This window comes from Apis cerana, linkage group LG15, assembly GCF_029169275.1.
Source record: "Apis cerana isolate GH-2021 linkage group LG15, AcerK_1.0, whole genome shotgun sequence".
NCBI lineage: Eukaryota > Metazoa > Arthropoda > Insecta > Hymenoptera > Apidae > Apis > Apis cerana.
In genome coordinates, this window is record NC_083866.1 from 8,625,729 (window position 1) to 8,644,713 (window position 18,985).

General features: G+C 38.2%; 1 protein-coding gene across 11 annotated transcripts in view; it reads right to left on the reverse strand.

The window, feature by feature from the left end:
- The window catches only part of LOC107997420 (suppressor of lurcher protein 1), a 317,598-nt gene that overhangs the window by 211,672 nt on the left and 86,941 nt on the right, over positions 1 to 18,985 (reverse strand). For 9 of the 11 annotated variants that reach the window (XM_017056003.3, XM_062086068.1, XM_062086067.1 and 6 more), the window contains one exon: positions 3,843 to 4,060. In XM_017056003.3, coding sequence (XP_016911492.2) covers positions 3,843 to 4,060 — 218 coding nt within the window. Of the gene's footprint in view, positions 1 to 3,842; positions 4,061 to 11,230; positions 11,808 to 18,985 lie in introns of those variants that run through there. The other 2 variants (XM_062086070.1, XM_062086069.1) reach the window with 2 other exon arrangements.

Sequence of the window (18,985 nt, forward strand, 5' to 3'; positions counted from 1 at the left end):
TCTTCTTTAAATGCCTGTATCTCGATCAAAGGAGGCTGTTTTGAACTCGTGGAACGATAATTTTCAATTATAGGATTGCAGGAGTAGAAAAAAAAAGGAAAAGCAAAAATCGAGTAGAAAGGAAAAGTTTGGTCGATTTGAATTGAACGGATGAAAATGAATAATATCCTAGTATCTCGTTATTACAAGAATGGAATAGAAAAAAAATAGGAGAAATTGTTCTACGCTTTTTTTCTTTCCTTCGAAATTATGTTACTCGTTTTACTGTTTTTATTTTATCGCGCGAAGAAAGATGTTGTATCTCTCGTAACGATAATAGAACTGTCAAAATGATAAAATCCATCCACGTTTAAACCAAAGCAACCCTCCTCCTCCTAAGATCGAGTTGGCTGGACTCGACTAACCAAAATCTCTTTACAACCCTTCCTATACGAATCATATACAAGTATCAAACTCGAAGAAACGCGAATTAAGAAAAAAAAATCATCCTCTTTTTCTCTCGCGATACAAAGTCTTGTTCGAGAGAAAGAATTTTAATTTCCGACGCGCGAATGATTTCCATTCCGCGCGTATTCGTCGAATTCTTTCCCCTCTTTTTCCACGTTCGTGGATTCGTAATTTCTCCGTTCTTTCATAAGGGTTCTTTCATAATTGAAAGGAATGGCTCCTCGAAGGGACGATCAGAATTTTTCGAGGGGCGGCAATAACACGCGTGGTCCACCCCTAATTGCCGGAAGCAAGGTTGGCCAATGGATTCGGGAATAAAAAGGGAATTCAATCGAATTTCGTAAGGGTAATTAGCAGCAGCGGCTCGAGGATAAAGTTGAGAATGGCCCAGAGAGAATTATCCAGTTTGATCAACGGCGCCATATTTCCCTTTTCATCCTCGAATTTTAATCGTGACTCGTTCCAGCTTATAACTCGATGTGAAAATTTACGACCGCTTCGAGGAGAGCTCGCGGATTCGGGGCTAGGAGATGGAAGGAAAGTGAATTGATAAATCGAATCAGTCAGTTTTTCTTTCTGCTTCTTCTTTGGAAAATGAAGGATGTTACATCGAGACGAGGCCGTCTTCCCAGTTAATTGCCAAATTTCATCGAGGCTTGCAAATTACCCTTCGCTCTCGATAATTCCTTGGAAAGGAAAATATTTAGGATTTTTCCTATTTTCTCCTTCAACCGCTTGGAATCCACAGCGAAGAAAGAGGAAGCTCGCGCTAACCTCGATGATAATCATCATCCCCCTCCCTGTTTCTTCTGCCTGTTTCAGCCCGGTTTGATTAAAACTTGCCGGTTACTTGCGGGCAAGAAATTACATTTTAATTATACACGGTTAATCACCGATCGCGTTTCACGCTCCGAAACGCGGCCCTGTGTTTACCGTGTATTCGAGTAATCCACGCCCAATTTTCGTCCCTCCTCCCCCATTTTTAAAGAAAAGCGCCTCTTTAAACGATATACTTCTCATCGTCGAACGATTTCTAAAAAAAAAAAGAGAAAAGATGTCGTCGAAAATGTTGTGTACAAAGTTGCATAAACGTGGAATATTGATGATGCAGAGGATACATACATATATATATATATTTACATTTCCTCCTCTCCCTGTGTTCTTGTCCTTCGCCTCGTGTCTCGGGGCATTCAAGCCCGGTGACAGGTTTGTCCCGGGATGATGGATCGAACGAAATGGATTCGTGACGTTCTTTACGCATTACGCGACGAATCCTCCACTTTTCCACCATGGATCCTCCCTCCACGAATCGCGGGATCATCGCGAAATATCATCGCAGTCCTCGTCATTGATCCGCGGTGTTCCGTAATCACGGAATCAGGGGGGGCCGCGGTGATAAAAGCGACGTCACGACGTAATCGACGATCGCCGAGAACGAGGCGAAATTGAATATCGATCGAGTTAGCCCGTGGGATCAAGCGGTCCCCTCCCCCCTCCTGTACAAACATTATACGTTATACGTCGCTTTGATAACACGATTTACGATAAGCCAGCCACCGTGCACCGATTTTCCTATCTTCCTGTCGTCTAATCCCCGCCCAACTAATCTCTTTGGTTATCGACTTCCATTATGCTTGACCGGAAGGAGGAGGATTCTCCTCGGAAATTTCGGCCACCTCGGATTAACTTTGAACCGAAATCCGTCCCGGAGGCTCCCTGCTATGCGAAAACACGAGTTCTGGAAAGGGTTCTGGGGAGGGGAAAGAGCGTGGAAAATTGGACGAGCTTTCCGTTCGAGGAGATTTCGAAAGAATACGAGAGAAAGGGCCGAACCGTCGATAAGGAAGGAATAATAATAATAATTCTGACGCAAAATTTCTCCCAGTTTCTACGTATCGCGAAGAGAAAAGAATTACGCCCCCGGTTATACGTGGGACACGTGTATGAGGCTGGGATAATACGTGAGCGAAATAACAAATTTTTATATTTAAAACGCGCCTCCTAGTCTTCCTGGTTGCCGTGTTCGTGAAACGTTTACTAACGAACCACGCCCCTCTTCCCTAAATTTACGTATATTTGCCACAGTTTTTCGACAGTCTACGATTAGAAATTGGGGGAATTGGTAAGAAGAAGAAGAAGAAAATAAGATTGATCGATACAAATTTGTTTGTCGTTCAAATTTAAAGGGGATATGCCTTACATTTTTAGGAGGATACGGTTGTTCGTTGTTTTTCGTCTCGGTAGAGGAAGCGGCTAAAGATTTATTGCAAGGAACGCCGCAAGGAAGTGGTTAAGGAAGGCGTTTAAGCCAGATAAATGGTTCGAATTCCTTCAACCGGCGATGGAAACTTTTTTTTTTTTAAAGTAACTGGCCACGAGGAATACGTGGAATATTCGAGAGATGTTAGACTTTTTTCCCATTCGTAGCACGATAGAAAATCGAAAGCCAAAGTTCTCGCTCGATTGATCTTCCCGCTCGATGAATCGAGTCCCATTTGTTTTCCTTAACCTCAAGAGTATTCGATTACCTCGGGTTTATCTCGCGCAAAATTAGAAATTTTTAATCTCGCTTTTCTAATCCCTTCCTCTATTTTGTTCACCCCGAATTGTTATTAATATCACGCACGTTTCTTTTCTTTTTTCGTTTTCGAGATAAACGATATTTTTATGAACACACATCGCGCTCAAGTGAAAAATTTGTACACACTTTCCCCCTCCCTCTCCTGGTAGAAAATATTCCACTCATCGTGATACTCGACCGGGTAGATTTATGAAGCTGACGGGCCCAGAGGAGCACGAGTTTTAGCGGTTCCACGATCCTGTTGATCTCCCTCCCCCCTTCCCTGCAACGCACTGCTCGTTACACGTCCAAAAAAGAATCCACTCGCGCGCATAATTAGGCAAAAATATAAATACAAACTCTCTCTCTCTTTCCGAATGAGAAAATACAAAGAGAGTTTGCGCCAGTGTTTGTCAAGTTAGAAATGCAAATCTCACGGAATAATTGAATTTAATCGATCCAGTTCTGCCGTTGGAAAGAATTTTTTCTTCCACGCAATCTTGAAATTTGCGGAGAAGCGCATCGATTGGTCTCATTTTCAAACGGACACGAAATGGACGGTTCTTGTTAAGGAGGGAGTAATAAAACTCGAAAGAGTTTTTTTCACAAAAGAAAAGTTGAAACAATTTCTCGATAAACTCCCCTTTTTAAGTAAGTTAGCCGGATCTTTTTAACAAGCTGTCAATCGTTCTCTCGGATAGATTGCTCGTAACTGCTTCGAAATTAAAATTGTTGTTGAATTAGCTTTTCAACCCGATCGATACAGGATGATAAAGCGCGTGATCCTCCTCGAGTTTTTCTAAAAGTATATATATATATATATTCGATAACTTACGCCTATCGATGAAGTGGAAATTTCCAAAAAAGCCGGTCGCATTAGAGGAGGAAGATTCCTGGCTGTGAAACTCCAAGATAAGCGTGGACCTCGAACTGTAGAGGACCTGGGGGACGTCCCGTAGATCCCCGCAAAGCACTCCGGACCAGGGGGTGTACTCGGAAACGCCGCTCCCCTCCAAATGTAGAAACACTTTTAAAAAGTCACCACCCACGCAGCTGAAACATAAATCGAACGCGTTAGCAGTAGTTTTCGGCGAAAACGAAGGCCTATCGAAAGTCTATCGTGTTTTCTTGCAACCATCAAAATATTGCCGCATCTTCTTCCGGGAGAAACTGTGCGTGCGTGTGAGGATAGTAAAAGAGGGGGGGGTAATCGAGAGAATTCGAAAAAGAAGCGAGGTTTATCGTGGATTTTCATCAAGAAACGTTAAAGCTTCCATTTGTTTCAAGGTAACGATTTAAACCGAGGGGCTCGTGGAAAAATTGTATAATATCGATATTTTACGTGATGGAGGAAAAGACATTCATAATAAATCGATTCGTTGAACGCGAGAAAGAGAGGATACAATATAATTTATATTTACTCGTTCCTCGCTTTTCGAATTTCCCGGATCGGTCAGAGATTTGATCGAATTGAATCTCGATAACAGCGATCCATGCGATATAAGGTTTGCGTATACTCGCTGGAATGGCTAATTGACTAATTAGTCTCGGCAGTGAAACGGAACAGGTGTTCCCAAGTCTGACTGTACACAGATTACCGGAGTTCACGTGCTCCGAGGAGTGTTTCCGATCCCGTGACTTAAAGCGAATACAATGCCGAAATTAGCACGGATTATAATAGAGCCGAGCGGCTTAGAGAGAGAGAGAGAGAGAGAGAGATTCACAAAAACAATTTGCCGGCTCGTTAGCGGTTGCTAACACGCGAATCCTGTATCACCGTCCATTAGCCACCAATAGGGAGCGAACTTATCCCGTCTACCGAACTTTAATCCCTCTTAAACTTGGTCCGGCACGAAAAACAGATGGGCAGAGAGTTTATAATTTGGAATCATCCTCGGTCGTTGGAAATATTATTTGACTTGGGAACCGATTTCTAATTAATTACAGGCAGACTTTTCTCGCGATGATATTCCATTTGTTTGCGAACGTGTATCTTGATGTACTTTTCCCGACTTGCTTGAAACGGGGATAATTGGATAAGAGAATATCGATCGAACGAGAATTTTTTTTTTTTAAATAGTATTTGTCGTATGGTAAGTATCGATCGATGGTAAGGAAGGATATCGACCGCTTTCGATCGATAAAACTTCCTGAAGTAAATAGGAATAAATTATTCGTAGTGTTAATAACGAATGACCTATTAACGCGACAATTTATAACGCAAACAAGCAATTAAAGTAAAAAATTTAGCAGCATCCGACCTACCAGTACCTTTCACGCTTCGCACGTGTCCCATCGTACATATTAAAACGCTCTTTAATTTTATTTCAGCCGTGGTATAATAAACTGCTGTTACATGTAATTCATATCGCGTGAGAAATAACATATGCGATTCATGGAGGGATGCGTTCCGTTTCGCAAAATATTTATGTAAATTAATACGTGGCAAGTATGCTTTATCATTCTTTTTGTATAGCCTCGTATAAAGCTTTATATACGTATGCCCGTGACGTTCAGTACCGAAAGTTCGGCTACAGGTGTCAGAAAATTTAAAAGGTCATTCTTCAACCTCGAATGAAACGAAAATTAGAAATCGAAAAAAAAAAAAATTCGAAAAAAATGCGCATCGCGCATTCATTATCCTTCCTATATACAAAAGTACGAAGAAATCAAAATGAATTTAACTCTCGACACATCTTCGCAATGCGATCAATCGTAACCAAGTCACGAGCGAAATATTTGAACTTCTCGTAATAATAAAGATCGAAACCCGGTGCTCTTCGAAAAGTTGGTGAATAATCGTACACGATTGAAGTACGATATTCGTCACGATGTCTCGAATTATTGCCGAGATACGAAGATTCAAAGTTTCCTTAACGGAATTATGAATGGACTCGCAATTGACCTACATTTTTTTTAAGCGCGTACGTTTTTCTAGAAATTTCGTCTCGAGTTCGTGGTGCGAGCGAGAGGGTCCGAGTAAAAGCGACGAGAACGGAGATAGTAAAAATTACGCTTCTCTTTACGCGACGATATCTCGGCGACCGAAAGTCGTATCGAAACGAATGAAAAAGCGTTTCAAAGGGGAAGATTTTGCGCTTCCAATGATCGTTCGTTCGTCGATCGGAAGTCGCTCGCTTCGAAGTTATAACGGTTTAAAGTTCTTTTTTTTTCTTTCAATCGATCGTTTTATCATATCTGGCTCGAGGAATCGGTTGTTATTAATTTTCGAACAGCGATGGCCGAATACATTCTGCGTATACATATTCCGTAAAATACGTATGGCACGATTAGGTCAGTTCCACGGAGAATCGCATCATGCGCAATTAGAAGGTATTTCAATATGCAACAGGCTGTCGATCATTTATCGTAATAAATGTCCATCTTGCTTGACAAGGAGGTACGCGTTGTATTCTTCGTAATTCGAATGAATTGTAATTGAGAAAAATGAGACGTTAGAGCGTTTAAAAATTATTTTTTAAAAGAAGTTTTAACAAAAAGAGGATAATTATTTATTATTAAAGTATTAAAAGATTATTAAGTCGAGTTTTCATCGATAAATTGCGGTTGAAATTTATGGATTACACGTACGATTTAAATCACACGATTTTACGAAAATCTGACAACTATACGAGTATTAACTTTCGCATTAAAATGTTATTTGAATGTTGTATGCGAGCATTATTTGTGTGCATAATTTAATGTTTTCAATCATGGAACGTACGTGATATTATACCGTATTACAAACAAATGAGTTCCAACTTACTTGTTTACCCGTAATAATTCCACTCTGCTTCTGGAAATAATATTCGATAAACAAGAATTCACGACATTATTATAACATTTAAATTTCGTTACTTTATTCTATTATTAAATTTCGTACGTAATAATATAAGCGATACACCGCAATTTATATTAAATCGTAATTAATATTACAATCATACGCATACATCTTGGTCAAAAAAAGGTAAAAAATCAGAGAACGAGAAATAGAAATGGAATAGAAAGGGAAGCGAACAAAGGCGGAAAATCGAAAGGAACGATTTTGTTGGATATCACCCGAATATCCCCGGCGTTCGAGAATTAAATTCTCGAAGAAAACATTCCGCTACGCGCGGTGACGTTGTCAAAAGAACGTCCGTGTCCGTTCCGTGGAAAGGCAAAAGGGGAGCCGTCGTCCCCGATTGTCAACCGTTACATCCACTCCGCTGAATTTACACACAAAGCGATTCCAAAGTCGAAAGATGAAAACGGCCCCCCTCCCCCTTCGCTCAACCACCGAATCCGAACCGCGACACATCGCTTTGTTATAACGTTATACACGCGTCACCTCCGCTCTCACTTTCTCTCGCAGACTCGGAGAGAAAGAACGATTTCCCGTTATAATTTATTATACGCCGGGAATACAAAAGGAATTTCTCACCTCCCCCCTCCCCGTGTCACCTCGTTCAAGCCTCGAAACGACCATCCTCCCGTTTCCACACCGATAAATTCCGTATTCCACCAATCCTGATTATTTTACCGAGAAAAAAAGTAACGCGGATCGAGAGTCCCCGACGATTCTTCTCAAAAGAAAAAAATAGCAGGAGCGCAAAGGTAACGAGAGGCGTGTACACGTAATAATAACGCAAGCGTGAGTGTAAGTTCGAGGAAGAGTATCAGAGTGGAGAGAGAGAGGGGGGAGAGGTGATTTCCATCACCTTTCGATTCCACCGATAGCGGATCGTTACGACGAGGCAACGACGTATAAATTAAATTTCCCACGATACCGATGGATTTATCCCCCGCTGGGATGAAGTTAATAACACCCGATAAGTTCCGCCAGAGTTGAATACAGATTTGTTTGTCGGGAGTCGCGTCTGCTTTGTTAGTACCATCCTCTTTGTTCAAACAAGAAATCGTTTCGCCCCGATTCGGCACGAGAATCGATAGAAAAATTCAAGCAATCGTCGGTTGCTGATAATCTGCGTGTGTGTGTCGATAAACGTCATCGTATCAAGAGTGAAGAATATCGGACGATGGGACCGGATAAAAAAGAACTGGATGGACGGAAAATTTTCTTTTCTCGGTGATGAACGAAGCGATTTTCGAAAACCGTGACCGGATCAGAGAAAAGTTTCATTTTCTGGACCGATTCGGATGACAGCAAAAGTTCTTATCGAATGACGCTTATTCGACTATTAAGGATCTTTGCAGGTATTTTGAAAGATATTCCATAGGGTGTAATAAAATTATTGAATTGAAAAAATGTAAAGCTAATATGATATTTGAGCTGAAGCAAAAACATAACCTATAAATGCTGGTGTTATTGATATTAATGAAGTTAGAATTCCAATTCCTCAAACTCTATTTAATGATTTGTGTAAATAGTGATTGTGTAAATATACAAGAAATGTAAAGCTAATATGATATTTGACTTGAAGGAAGTATATAACATATAAATGCTGGTGTTATTGATATTAATGAGATTCCAATTCCTTAAATTCTATTTAATGGTTTGTAAATAGAATATAAAAGTATACAAAAAATGCAAAACTAATATGATATTTGACCTGAAGGAAGAACATATCTTATAAATGCTGGTGTTATTGATATTAATAAGATTAGAATTCCAATTCCTCAAACTCTATTTAATGATTTGTGTAAATAGAATATACAAAAAATGTAAAACTAATATGATATTTGACTTGAAGGAAGTACATAATCTATAATGCTGGTGTTATTGATATTAATGAGATTCCAATTCCTTAAGTTCTATTTAATGGTTTGTAAATATAAAAGTATACAAAAAATGCAAAACTAATATGATATGTGACCTGAAGGAAAAACATATCTTATAAATGCTGGTGTTATTGATATTAATAAAGTTAGAATTTCAATTCCTCAAATTCTATTTAATGATTTGTGTAAATAGAATATACAAAAAATGTAAAGCTAATATGATATTTGACTTGAAGGAAGTACATAACATATAAATGCTGGTGTTATTGATATTAATGAGATTAGAATTCCAATTCCTCAAACTCTATTTAATGATTTGTGTAAATAGAATATACAAAAAATATAAAGTTAATATGATATTTGACAAAAATGCAAAACTAATATGATATGTGACCTGAAGGAAAAACATATCTTATAAATGCTGGTGTTATTGATATTAATAAAGTTAGAATTTCAATTCCTCAAACTCTATTTAATGATTTGTGTAAATAGAATATACAAAAAATATAAAGTTAATATGATATTTGACTTGAAGGAAGTACATAACATATAAATGTTGGTGTTATTGATATTAATCAGGTTAGAATTTCAATTCCTTAAACTCTATTTAATGGTTTGTGTAAATAGAATATAAAAGTATATCAAAAATGTAAAGCTAATATGATATTTGACCTGAAGGAAGAACATATCTTATAAATGCTGGTGTTATTGATATTAATAAGGTTAGAATTCCAATTCCTTAAACTCTATTTAATGGTTTGTGTAAATAGAATATAAAAGTATATCAAAAATGTAAAGCTAATATGATGTTTGACTTGAAGAAAGAACATAACCTATAAACGCTAGTATTATTGATATTAAAATCAAAAATGTAAAACTAATATGATATATTATCTAAAGAACATAAATGATCTATTGATATTAATAAGATTAGAATTCCAATTCCTCAAACTCTATTTAATAAAAGTTTACGTAAATAGAATTCAAGAATATATTATGGAATAATTTATACTTATCTTTTGAGAAAAAAAAATTCGATCTCGCGTTTCTAATTCTTTCTTCCTTCCAACGGTGTCCATTTGCTTCGAGTGAATTTTCTTACCTGCGATGTGTAAATTCCTGGCGTATCTATTCCTCTCGCTGCCACCAATCGTCGAGAGATCGAAAGGAAAGGGGGAAGAGGCGAGATAAAATGTGGCACACGTCGCAGTGCGCAGGAACTGATTAGCGTGACACAATTCGAAAAAAATTTCCTCCTAAGGGGGTGGATGGGATCGTTGGCACGAGAGAAATCGTAGGCATAGCGCGCAAAAGTTCGCGGAAGAATTCTATTCCGATTGGACTTGTGCCAGGATTACATATCCCTCGAGGATCACGAGGCGTGAAAAAAAAGATTTTTCGAATACATATGTTACAGTATACATCTCATTAGTTTTTGTTGAATGAAAAATACGTTCACATCAGGAAATCTTGTTTCGTTCGATGAGTAGAAAGAAACGTTGAAACGTATTCGAGGATGATTTTTCCGAATCTATTTTACGAATCGATCGTGCCTTAATCGAAGACAACGAAATCTAGCATAAATCTAGAACAGATTACAGGTTCGAAATTTTATTTTTCTTATTTTGAGCTTATACTTTTAAAATTTAATTTTTAGAAAACGCTTATTGCTTTTTATTGTAATTTATCGTTTCGTTAAAAATGAATGTAACACAAAGATATAAGCAAATATACAGAAAAATAAAATCTACAATATGTAATTCGATAAAATAAACTCGAATAAAAATGAAGGAACAAAATTACAATTTTCTTAAACATTGTCGACGATAATTCGTTATTTGAATCCGAATCAGAGACTCGCCTCTGGAGCGCTAATGGTTAAAATATCGTTGGTTGCTCGACAACCACAGCGCGCAGTTCAACTATTACCGCGTTTCTCCGATCCTCCGATCCTCGACAACCGATATCCTCTGTGATTTCTGCGCGTTAATCCGTGCAAACAACACGTGTATCTGCCGGCTAAATATCATGATTCAACTTGTAATAGATCTGTCATCGATCCCGTTTACCGCTCGGCAAACGCCTCCATAAACGTATTTCACGTAATCCAAAGAAATCTTCCTTCGTTTATTAACGTCCCGATCGTCGAAATCTTTTATCCTCGTTCTTCAAGGATAACAAATAGTATCAATTCAACGTGTACGGATATTGAGCCCCCATCCGTGCAGATTATTGATTAAAATCCATCAATCTCGTTTCGTTAACTCGAACATAACGCGTTAGCAGAATCTGTCTAGAATCTCGACTGTTCAACGTCGATCGAGATTGAAGATTGAGAATTGAAATCTGCTTGATTGAAATTAGGTATATTTACTAGAAGTGTGATCGAATGAATTAAATTGAATCAAGATTATTTTCTATCGTCATTCGGTAAAATTGAAACTCGTTTTCGTTTACAATTACTCAACAAAGGAATTCGAAGCTTTGTGATTAATTTCAAACCATTGTCTCGCAATTATCCAGGAATCGGTTAAAGCTCGTGTAGCCTCCCTTTGGAAGATGCATTCGAATATTATACATCCCGTCAGCATTATCCAATTATCCAGCTTATAGGGAACTTTGAGTTTGATAATTGCCCCGCATCTGATCAATGTTTTCGACCGATATTGTGCCTCCGTCTGAATCTGTCGTGATTACTCCGATCCATGTATCTCCTGGTAAGATTTAGATCCCCTATTCGGATCCTTAATTGCAGCTTCGTGCATAGAGCGAATGCCTAAGAGACATTATCGATTAATCAAAATTATCAACGTCCAAGATGAACAGGGAGTGAATTACTCCAATCTTAGTCTTTGACTCCTCGAGGGCGTCGCTTCCAACGTTTCCAACAACAATGTTCGCAACGATTTTGATCCTCCAACCGATCCTTAGGCATCGTTAGTAACCTTTTGGTTAAATCCTTCGAGCAATTTGCCTCGAGCCAAGCAATTACTCGATTCTTACTTCGATCAAAGTTTGGCAGCAATTCCTTTGGAATTCTCTAGTAGTATCTTAATTCTTATGATTTTCCAAAGGATTTCTTAACCTTAACTTTCGCTACGAGCGATTTCTCCGCCGTGGTAAAAAGTGTACTCGACAAAGATCGTCGGAGGAAGCGTTTACGCCTCGCTGCAACTCGGGTGCTTTGACGGTGTTTATTGGAGAAAAAAACTTTGCTCGAAACGGGCTACTTGTAACTCTGGAATCAAATAACATTACAGGATATAATAATATGATACGATTGTACAGGTAGTAATAACTGTTTATAACTGGAATCGCGTGAGAAACAAATGATAAAGACAAAATGTCGATGCCTATGTTTCCAGAGAAAGATGTGCGATAACTCCAATACGCGGCATCTTATGCAGAACGATTATAATCGCCTATATTGTATCAATGAAATTTTACGTAGATCGACTATAATCGCCCATAGCGTATCAATGGCATTTTATGAAGAGCGATTATAATGTATGAGTGGAATTTTATGGAGAGCGATTATGGTCATCCATAATATAGTGACATCTTGTGCAGAGCAACTGTAGTCGCTCATAGTAAATCAGTAGCGTTTTATAGAGAGCGACTATAATAATATATCAGTGGAATTTTAATTAGACCTTCTATAATCAATGGCATTTTATGAAGAATGACTATAGTTGCTATATATGACTATAGTTCATCAGTAGTGTTTTATGTAGAGCAACTATAATCGCCCATAGTATGTCAGTAGTATTTTATGTAGAGCGACTTTAATTGTCTGTAGTACATCAATGGATCTCTTTTTGCAGAGTGACTATAGTCGTCCATAATATATTAATGACATTTTATGTAGAGCAACTATAGTCGCCTATATGTCAGTTGCATCTTATGTAGAGCAATTATAATCGCGCATAATATATCAATGATATTTTATGAGCGACTATAATTGCCCATGGCAAATCAGTTTTATATAGAGCGACTATAATCGTCCATAATGTATCAGTGGAATTTTAAGTAGAGCAATTATGGTCACTCATAGTATCATTTTAAGAGTGACTATAGTCCATAGTATATCAGTGGAATTTTATATAAAGCGACTATAGTCGCCCATAGTATACGAACGGCATTTTATGAAGAGCGACTATAGTCGTCCATAGTATATCAATGGCATTTTATGAAGAGTGATTATAGTGTATGAGTGGAATTTTAAGTAGAACGACTATAGTCGCTCATAGTATGGCGTTTTATAAAGAGCGACTATAATGTATGAATGGAATTTTAAGTAGGATGACTATAGTCGCCCATAGTATACGAACGGCATTTTATGAAGAGCGACTATAGTCGTCCATAGTATATCAATGGCATTTTATGAAGAACGACTATAGCGTATGAGTGGAATTTCAAGTAGAACGACTATAGTCGCTCATAGTATATTCGTAGCATTTTAAATAGAGCGACTATAGTCGTCCATAGTATATCAATGGCATTTTATGAAGAACGACTATAGCGTATGAGTGGAATTTCAAGTAGAATGACTATAGCCGTCCATAGTATATCAATGGCATTTTATGAAGAACGACTATAGCGTATGAGTGGAATTTCAAGTAGGACGACTATAGTCGCTCATAGTATATTGATAGCATTTTAAATAGAGCGACTATAATCGCCCATAATATATCAATGGCATTTTATAGCGCGATAATTTTATAATGCATTTTAATACATTTTATAATGTACGAATGGAATTTTATGAAAAACTATAGTCGCCTATAGTGTATCAATAGCATCTTGTGCAGAGCAACTATAATTGTCTATAATATATCAATGGCATTTTATGAAGAACAACTATAGTGTGTGAGTGGAATTTTATGGAGAGCGACTATAGTAAAGGGTTAATAACCGATGAATAGTATTTCTCGCAAAAGTATCGTATCTCTTTCTCTCTCGAAAACGTCAGATTCATTGTCCGAGAGTAATCTCCACCGATGTTCGCGCCGGTGTTGGAAGAGGTTGCAAAGAATGGTTGCCGATAACAGGAGGAATCGCACGAAGAGAAATATGAAGAGGGCGTTTCGCGTCGTTTCGAGAAGGAGATAAAGATCGGGCGAGGACTCGGTCCAGATATCTATTTCTCTTGACCGTGTCAAGAGAATATCTCTCTCCATCGCGCTATCCTCGCCTCTCCCCACTTTGTTTTCCAAAACAAAACTTCCCGGCGAGAAATTCAATTTCGAAGAATTCATCGATGTCCTCAACATCGCCATCGTATAATAATAATAATAACAACAACAACAAATATCGGAACCAACGCCAGTTTTTAATCCTTAAAATAACTTTCATTTCCCGGCCATCGAACGTTGTGAACAACTTCTCCCTCTCCTCTGTTCTTATTCGAAGGAACGAGCGTCCCTCGTGACGTCCCACGGATTCGTTAAGAGCGAATAAAAGTCGGGGAAAGATCGGGAGAAAGATTGGCTTTGGTTCGCTCCTCTCTCCGCGTTTCTCTCCCTCGTGTTTGCTCTCCTCTCTCGAATCGAAGGAAAATGGTGCAACGAAAAAGGAACTAGCGCGCACCGAAAGGCAGGCTCCAGCATAGGGAGAAGCTCGTAAAAGACGTCTAAAGCCGGTGCTACTTTAGCGACGTAATACGTGTTTTCCATTAAAAAAGGCTTGCCCGAGTGCGCGTGTGTGTGTGCACAAGCGTGCGGGACGCTCGCCCTCTCGATCCAGAGAGTCGAGTTTACGCGCTGCCGCGCCTTTTTAAAAAGTGATCCCGCCGTGTAAAGCGGAATTTAACCCGGTACCGCAATTATGCCCCGCCCCGAGCCCCGTTTTTTAACTCGATCGCCGGATCCAACTTGCGGAGGATAACTGGAAAGAGATATCGTGCACCCCCCCTCGGAGAGGATGAACAGGGCGCGCAAGTTGGAGCGAACGAGTTCGAGAGAAGGGAGCGGAGAGAAATTGAGAATTGAGACAGAATCTCGGCCGGTTTTCGAGATATTAATTTCTTTCGATCGAACGTTTTCCTCCGTTCTCCACTCTTTTCATCGGCTCCTTTCGCGCGGGAAAAGGAACGTCGACGGTGATAGGAGGATTATTATTGATTATATTTTATATATATATATATATATAAAAGGGGAAAAGTTGAATAGCGTACTTATTGGACGTGGCTCTTTCTGTAAATATTCCTCGCGCTTTTCTACTTTTTTAATCGCTCGCCTGTGAAATAGTCTTTCGTACCTTCTTCCACTTTTTCGTTTGTGATTCGTTTAAAATTCTACGCTATTTAAATTATATTTAGAGTCTTTTTCTTTTTCTTCTTCTTCTTCAGCTTAATTTTTTTCGAATTTTCAACGAGATTGATTTTTTTAATTACAATGTACGACTTCTTTCATTATTCTTTCTTCTAATTTAATAATATTCTAAATTCTTGATTTTTGCAATTGTTTCTCGAAAATAAATAAATTAAATCTCTGTTCGAAATTAGTGAAATATTGTACGCCAAATTACACGTAGCTAATGTTATTAATTATATACATATGTATATATTATGTTACCAACTATTAACGCGATTTGCAAGTACGGAATCGCCATTAGTTTCCGCTTGTCGGTATTCCTACAAATTGTACATCGAACTGCGTCATCTTGTTAACCTATTTTACACATTTCCCCGAAAATTGTCCCGAAACGGTACATCCGCCCAGGTGTTTGACGAAATTTCAATGTTTAAAAATAAAAAGACTGCATTCGGTCTATTTTATTACATTCCTAATCTCGGTCGAAATCATTCGAATTTTCTTCTTCCTTTCGATTACTTTGAAGAAGATTGGCGAAGAAGAATATTTTTAAACGAATGAATCGCGTTCTTCGTTATATTTCTAATTGCAAATCTTGAGTAAAGAAATCAAATTATTGTTTTGGTCTTTCTTTCAACAGTCTTTGAAGTAAGATATTTGTAAATGTATTGCGTTCTTTGTTGCATTTCTAATTGAAAATCTTGATCCAGTAAAGAAATCAAATCATTATTTTGGTCTTCCTTTCAACCATTTTTGAAGTAAGATACGATATTTGTAAATGAATGTATTACGCATTGGGTTCTTCGTTGCATTTCTAATTGAAAATCTTGAGTAAAGAAATCAAATTATTGTTTTAGTCTTTCTTTCAACAGTCTTTGAAGTAAGATATTTGTAAATGTGTTGCGTTCTTTGTTACATTTCTAATTGAAAATCTTGATCCAGTAAAGAAATCAAATTATTCGAGTTTTGTCTTTCAACCATTTTTGAAGTAAGATACGATATTTTAATAATAAACGAATGTATTACGCGTTGAGTTACATTTCTAATTGAGAACGTTGATCCAGTAAAGAAATCGAGATGAAATTATTCGAGTTTCATGTTGCTTTCAATTACTTCGAAGACTGGCGATGAATAAGAATAAGAGATTTGTGCACGAATGCATCGCGTCGCGTTCTTTGTTACATTTCTAATTGAAAATCTCGATCGAAATCGAATAATTCGAGCTCTTTTTTCAATCACTTTGAAGATTGGCGAACAAGAGCGAGATACTATATTTGTAAATGCATCGCGTTGGCGTCCTTCGTTACATTTCTAATTGAAAATCTCGATCGAAACCGAATAATTCGAGCTTCGTCTTCCTTTCGAACACCTTTAAGATAGGCGAAAAAACGAGGAATTGAAAAATCTCCATCGAAATCGAATCGTTCATCTTCATTTTTCTTTCGAATCACTTTGAAGCAAATGCAGGAAGAGCAAGGGACGATACATATTCGCAAAAACAGTGGCATTGTTTGATGCCCGTCCACGGTCGATCCTCGAAGGCCTTCGCCAATTGTATCCACTAGGCGACAATGGAGATTTAGGAACGCGAGCTCAGCCAAACAATGGAGCTTTATGAGATCCCGAACCCGCCACAATGGACGCCACAGTGGCTCGTGCGTGACGATCGATATTTTAAGTGGAGTGCTCTCGACCTTGCTAACGTCTTTCGATTTCACAAGCTTCGTCCATCCACAATCAATTCAGATTCGCACACTTTTCACATCTCTCCTTTTTTTATTCTCTCAGAGTGTGGTTCAAAGAAGGAAGGCGAAACTCGAATAATTCGACTTCTTTACTCTTTCAAGATTTTCAGATTTTTCAGATCGACGCAACGCGATACATTTTCATTCACACGTTTCTTCATCGATTTTTCGCGATCTAATTTCGTGTTATCTTTATCATTGCAACGAGGCAAAAATGCTTCGTTTCGCACCTGTTACGCTTCCCTCGACAATCTTCCTTTCCCTTCCCTCGAAAAGCGGATCGTATTTCGGCGCAGGACCAGTGTCCGCTAAAGTTCTGAGTCGAGAAGAGGTTTCGAAAACGATTCTCGAGACATGCACGTGGTCGATCAAGTTTTCGGTTCATACGTTAAACGAGAAGTGATCAAAACTGTTTTTAATTCGAGACAACGAAGCTCTCCAAGCTGTATACATCAACACTGCAGTTCAATTTCCTTTCACCGTTCAATGTATTCAAAGCGTTGTTCGTTGATTCTGTAACGTCGCTTTTATTTTTTTTTCTTTTCTTGGCTCTCTTAAAATTTGCACACGCAAAAGTTTGAAAGATCGAGATTAATTACTCGGTAAGCAAATATGGGGGGGAAGAAGGGGAGGAGGTTAGGTTAGTACCGATTAAAAACTCAACATATACGTAATAGAATACTTGGTGAACACTTTGTGGAAAAGTGAGCAAAAGGGGAAAGCTTTTAAGAAATCGGAAAGGAACCGAGTGCAAAAGCGAGATAAAAAAGGTAAAAAAAAGGGAATGGAAATATTCCACGCTGAATTTAAGATAAGAAAACAAGGATTTTGTATTGATATGATGCAAACATGAATATTTTCTTTGCTCGTACGTGAAATACGCGGTTCGAAATCGGCTATAAAGCCGATCTTTCTTTATCGTACGAGGATTAAAATACGATTCATAATTGACTTCAAAATTAACACGTAGCCTTAAATATCGATCATCGGGACGATCAATTTCAAATCGTAAAATGAAAATTAAACGGTAAATATTTAAAAGGTTAAACAAATTAAATCGGTGAAATAAACCTAATTATCAAAAGTGGTTATCGCTTATATTGCGCAATATCCATTTGTATTATTATCGCTTATCGAATTAATTCGTCCAACAATAGAGCATTCAATTGGCCGAGAAAAATGGATAGGATCGGATTTATCTTCTTTGTGCGACGTAAATAACGCGGATATTATTTTTTATCGAATTTTTATGCGAAAAAAAAATAAATAAATAAATAAAAAATAAATATTTCCCGTCGTTATACGGTGTACACAAAAATTAAACGTATCCACGGTCTAAATAATCTCGTCGTGATCCTGAATTCAAGCAGTCCATCCCCCTCCCCTCCCTCTCTCCTCTCCCCTGTTCGCCGAATACGTAGACGGAGGGAAAATTAAAAATGAAAAAATATTCCGAGCGACACAATGGATATACAGTTTTTCATCGACTGTACTATAAATTGAAAAATTTGAAAAAACCTGACAGATTTGTTGGGATTTCGTCATTCGTGTGTACAATTAAAAAAGAAGAAGAAGAAAAAAAAGGGAAATATATATCTTTAGACAAATTTTTCGACAAAAACTTGGAAAATTCATAGCCCGAAATTAAACATTCTCTCTTAACGAAACGAGCTTTCACCGGCATATCTCTTTCGTCCTCGAAACGAAAACGCAAAAGTGTTTGCAAAAGATCATTCAAACAAAATTCCTTTAAATTAGTCCCTTGAATTAATCTTTCACCGAAACGTCGCGTATCGCGTCAAATTTGCCGCTGATATCGTCCCTTGTTACAAAAGAAATTACCTCACGAATTGGCGAGCCACGTGATCGAAATCGAAGGAGACTAAATCCAATATTTCATCCAGCCCTCGAATCAACGCGCCACGCGCTTTTAACGTACGCAATTAGGTGAGCCGATCTTTCCAAAACCGAGATAATTACGTCGCGCAACTCTCCCTCTCTCTCTCTCGAACGCGTTCGAGAGAAACTCGATTCGATAACACTTCGATCGGACCGATTCGGTGGAATCTCCACCGCAAATATTCGTCTATGCGAAAACTTTCCACACTAATCACCAGAACCGAGCATAGAATACAGATAACGAAGTTGCCGTGCGCGTAATCATAGAGCTGGCTGTGCACCTGGCTTGCACGCCCACT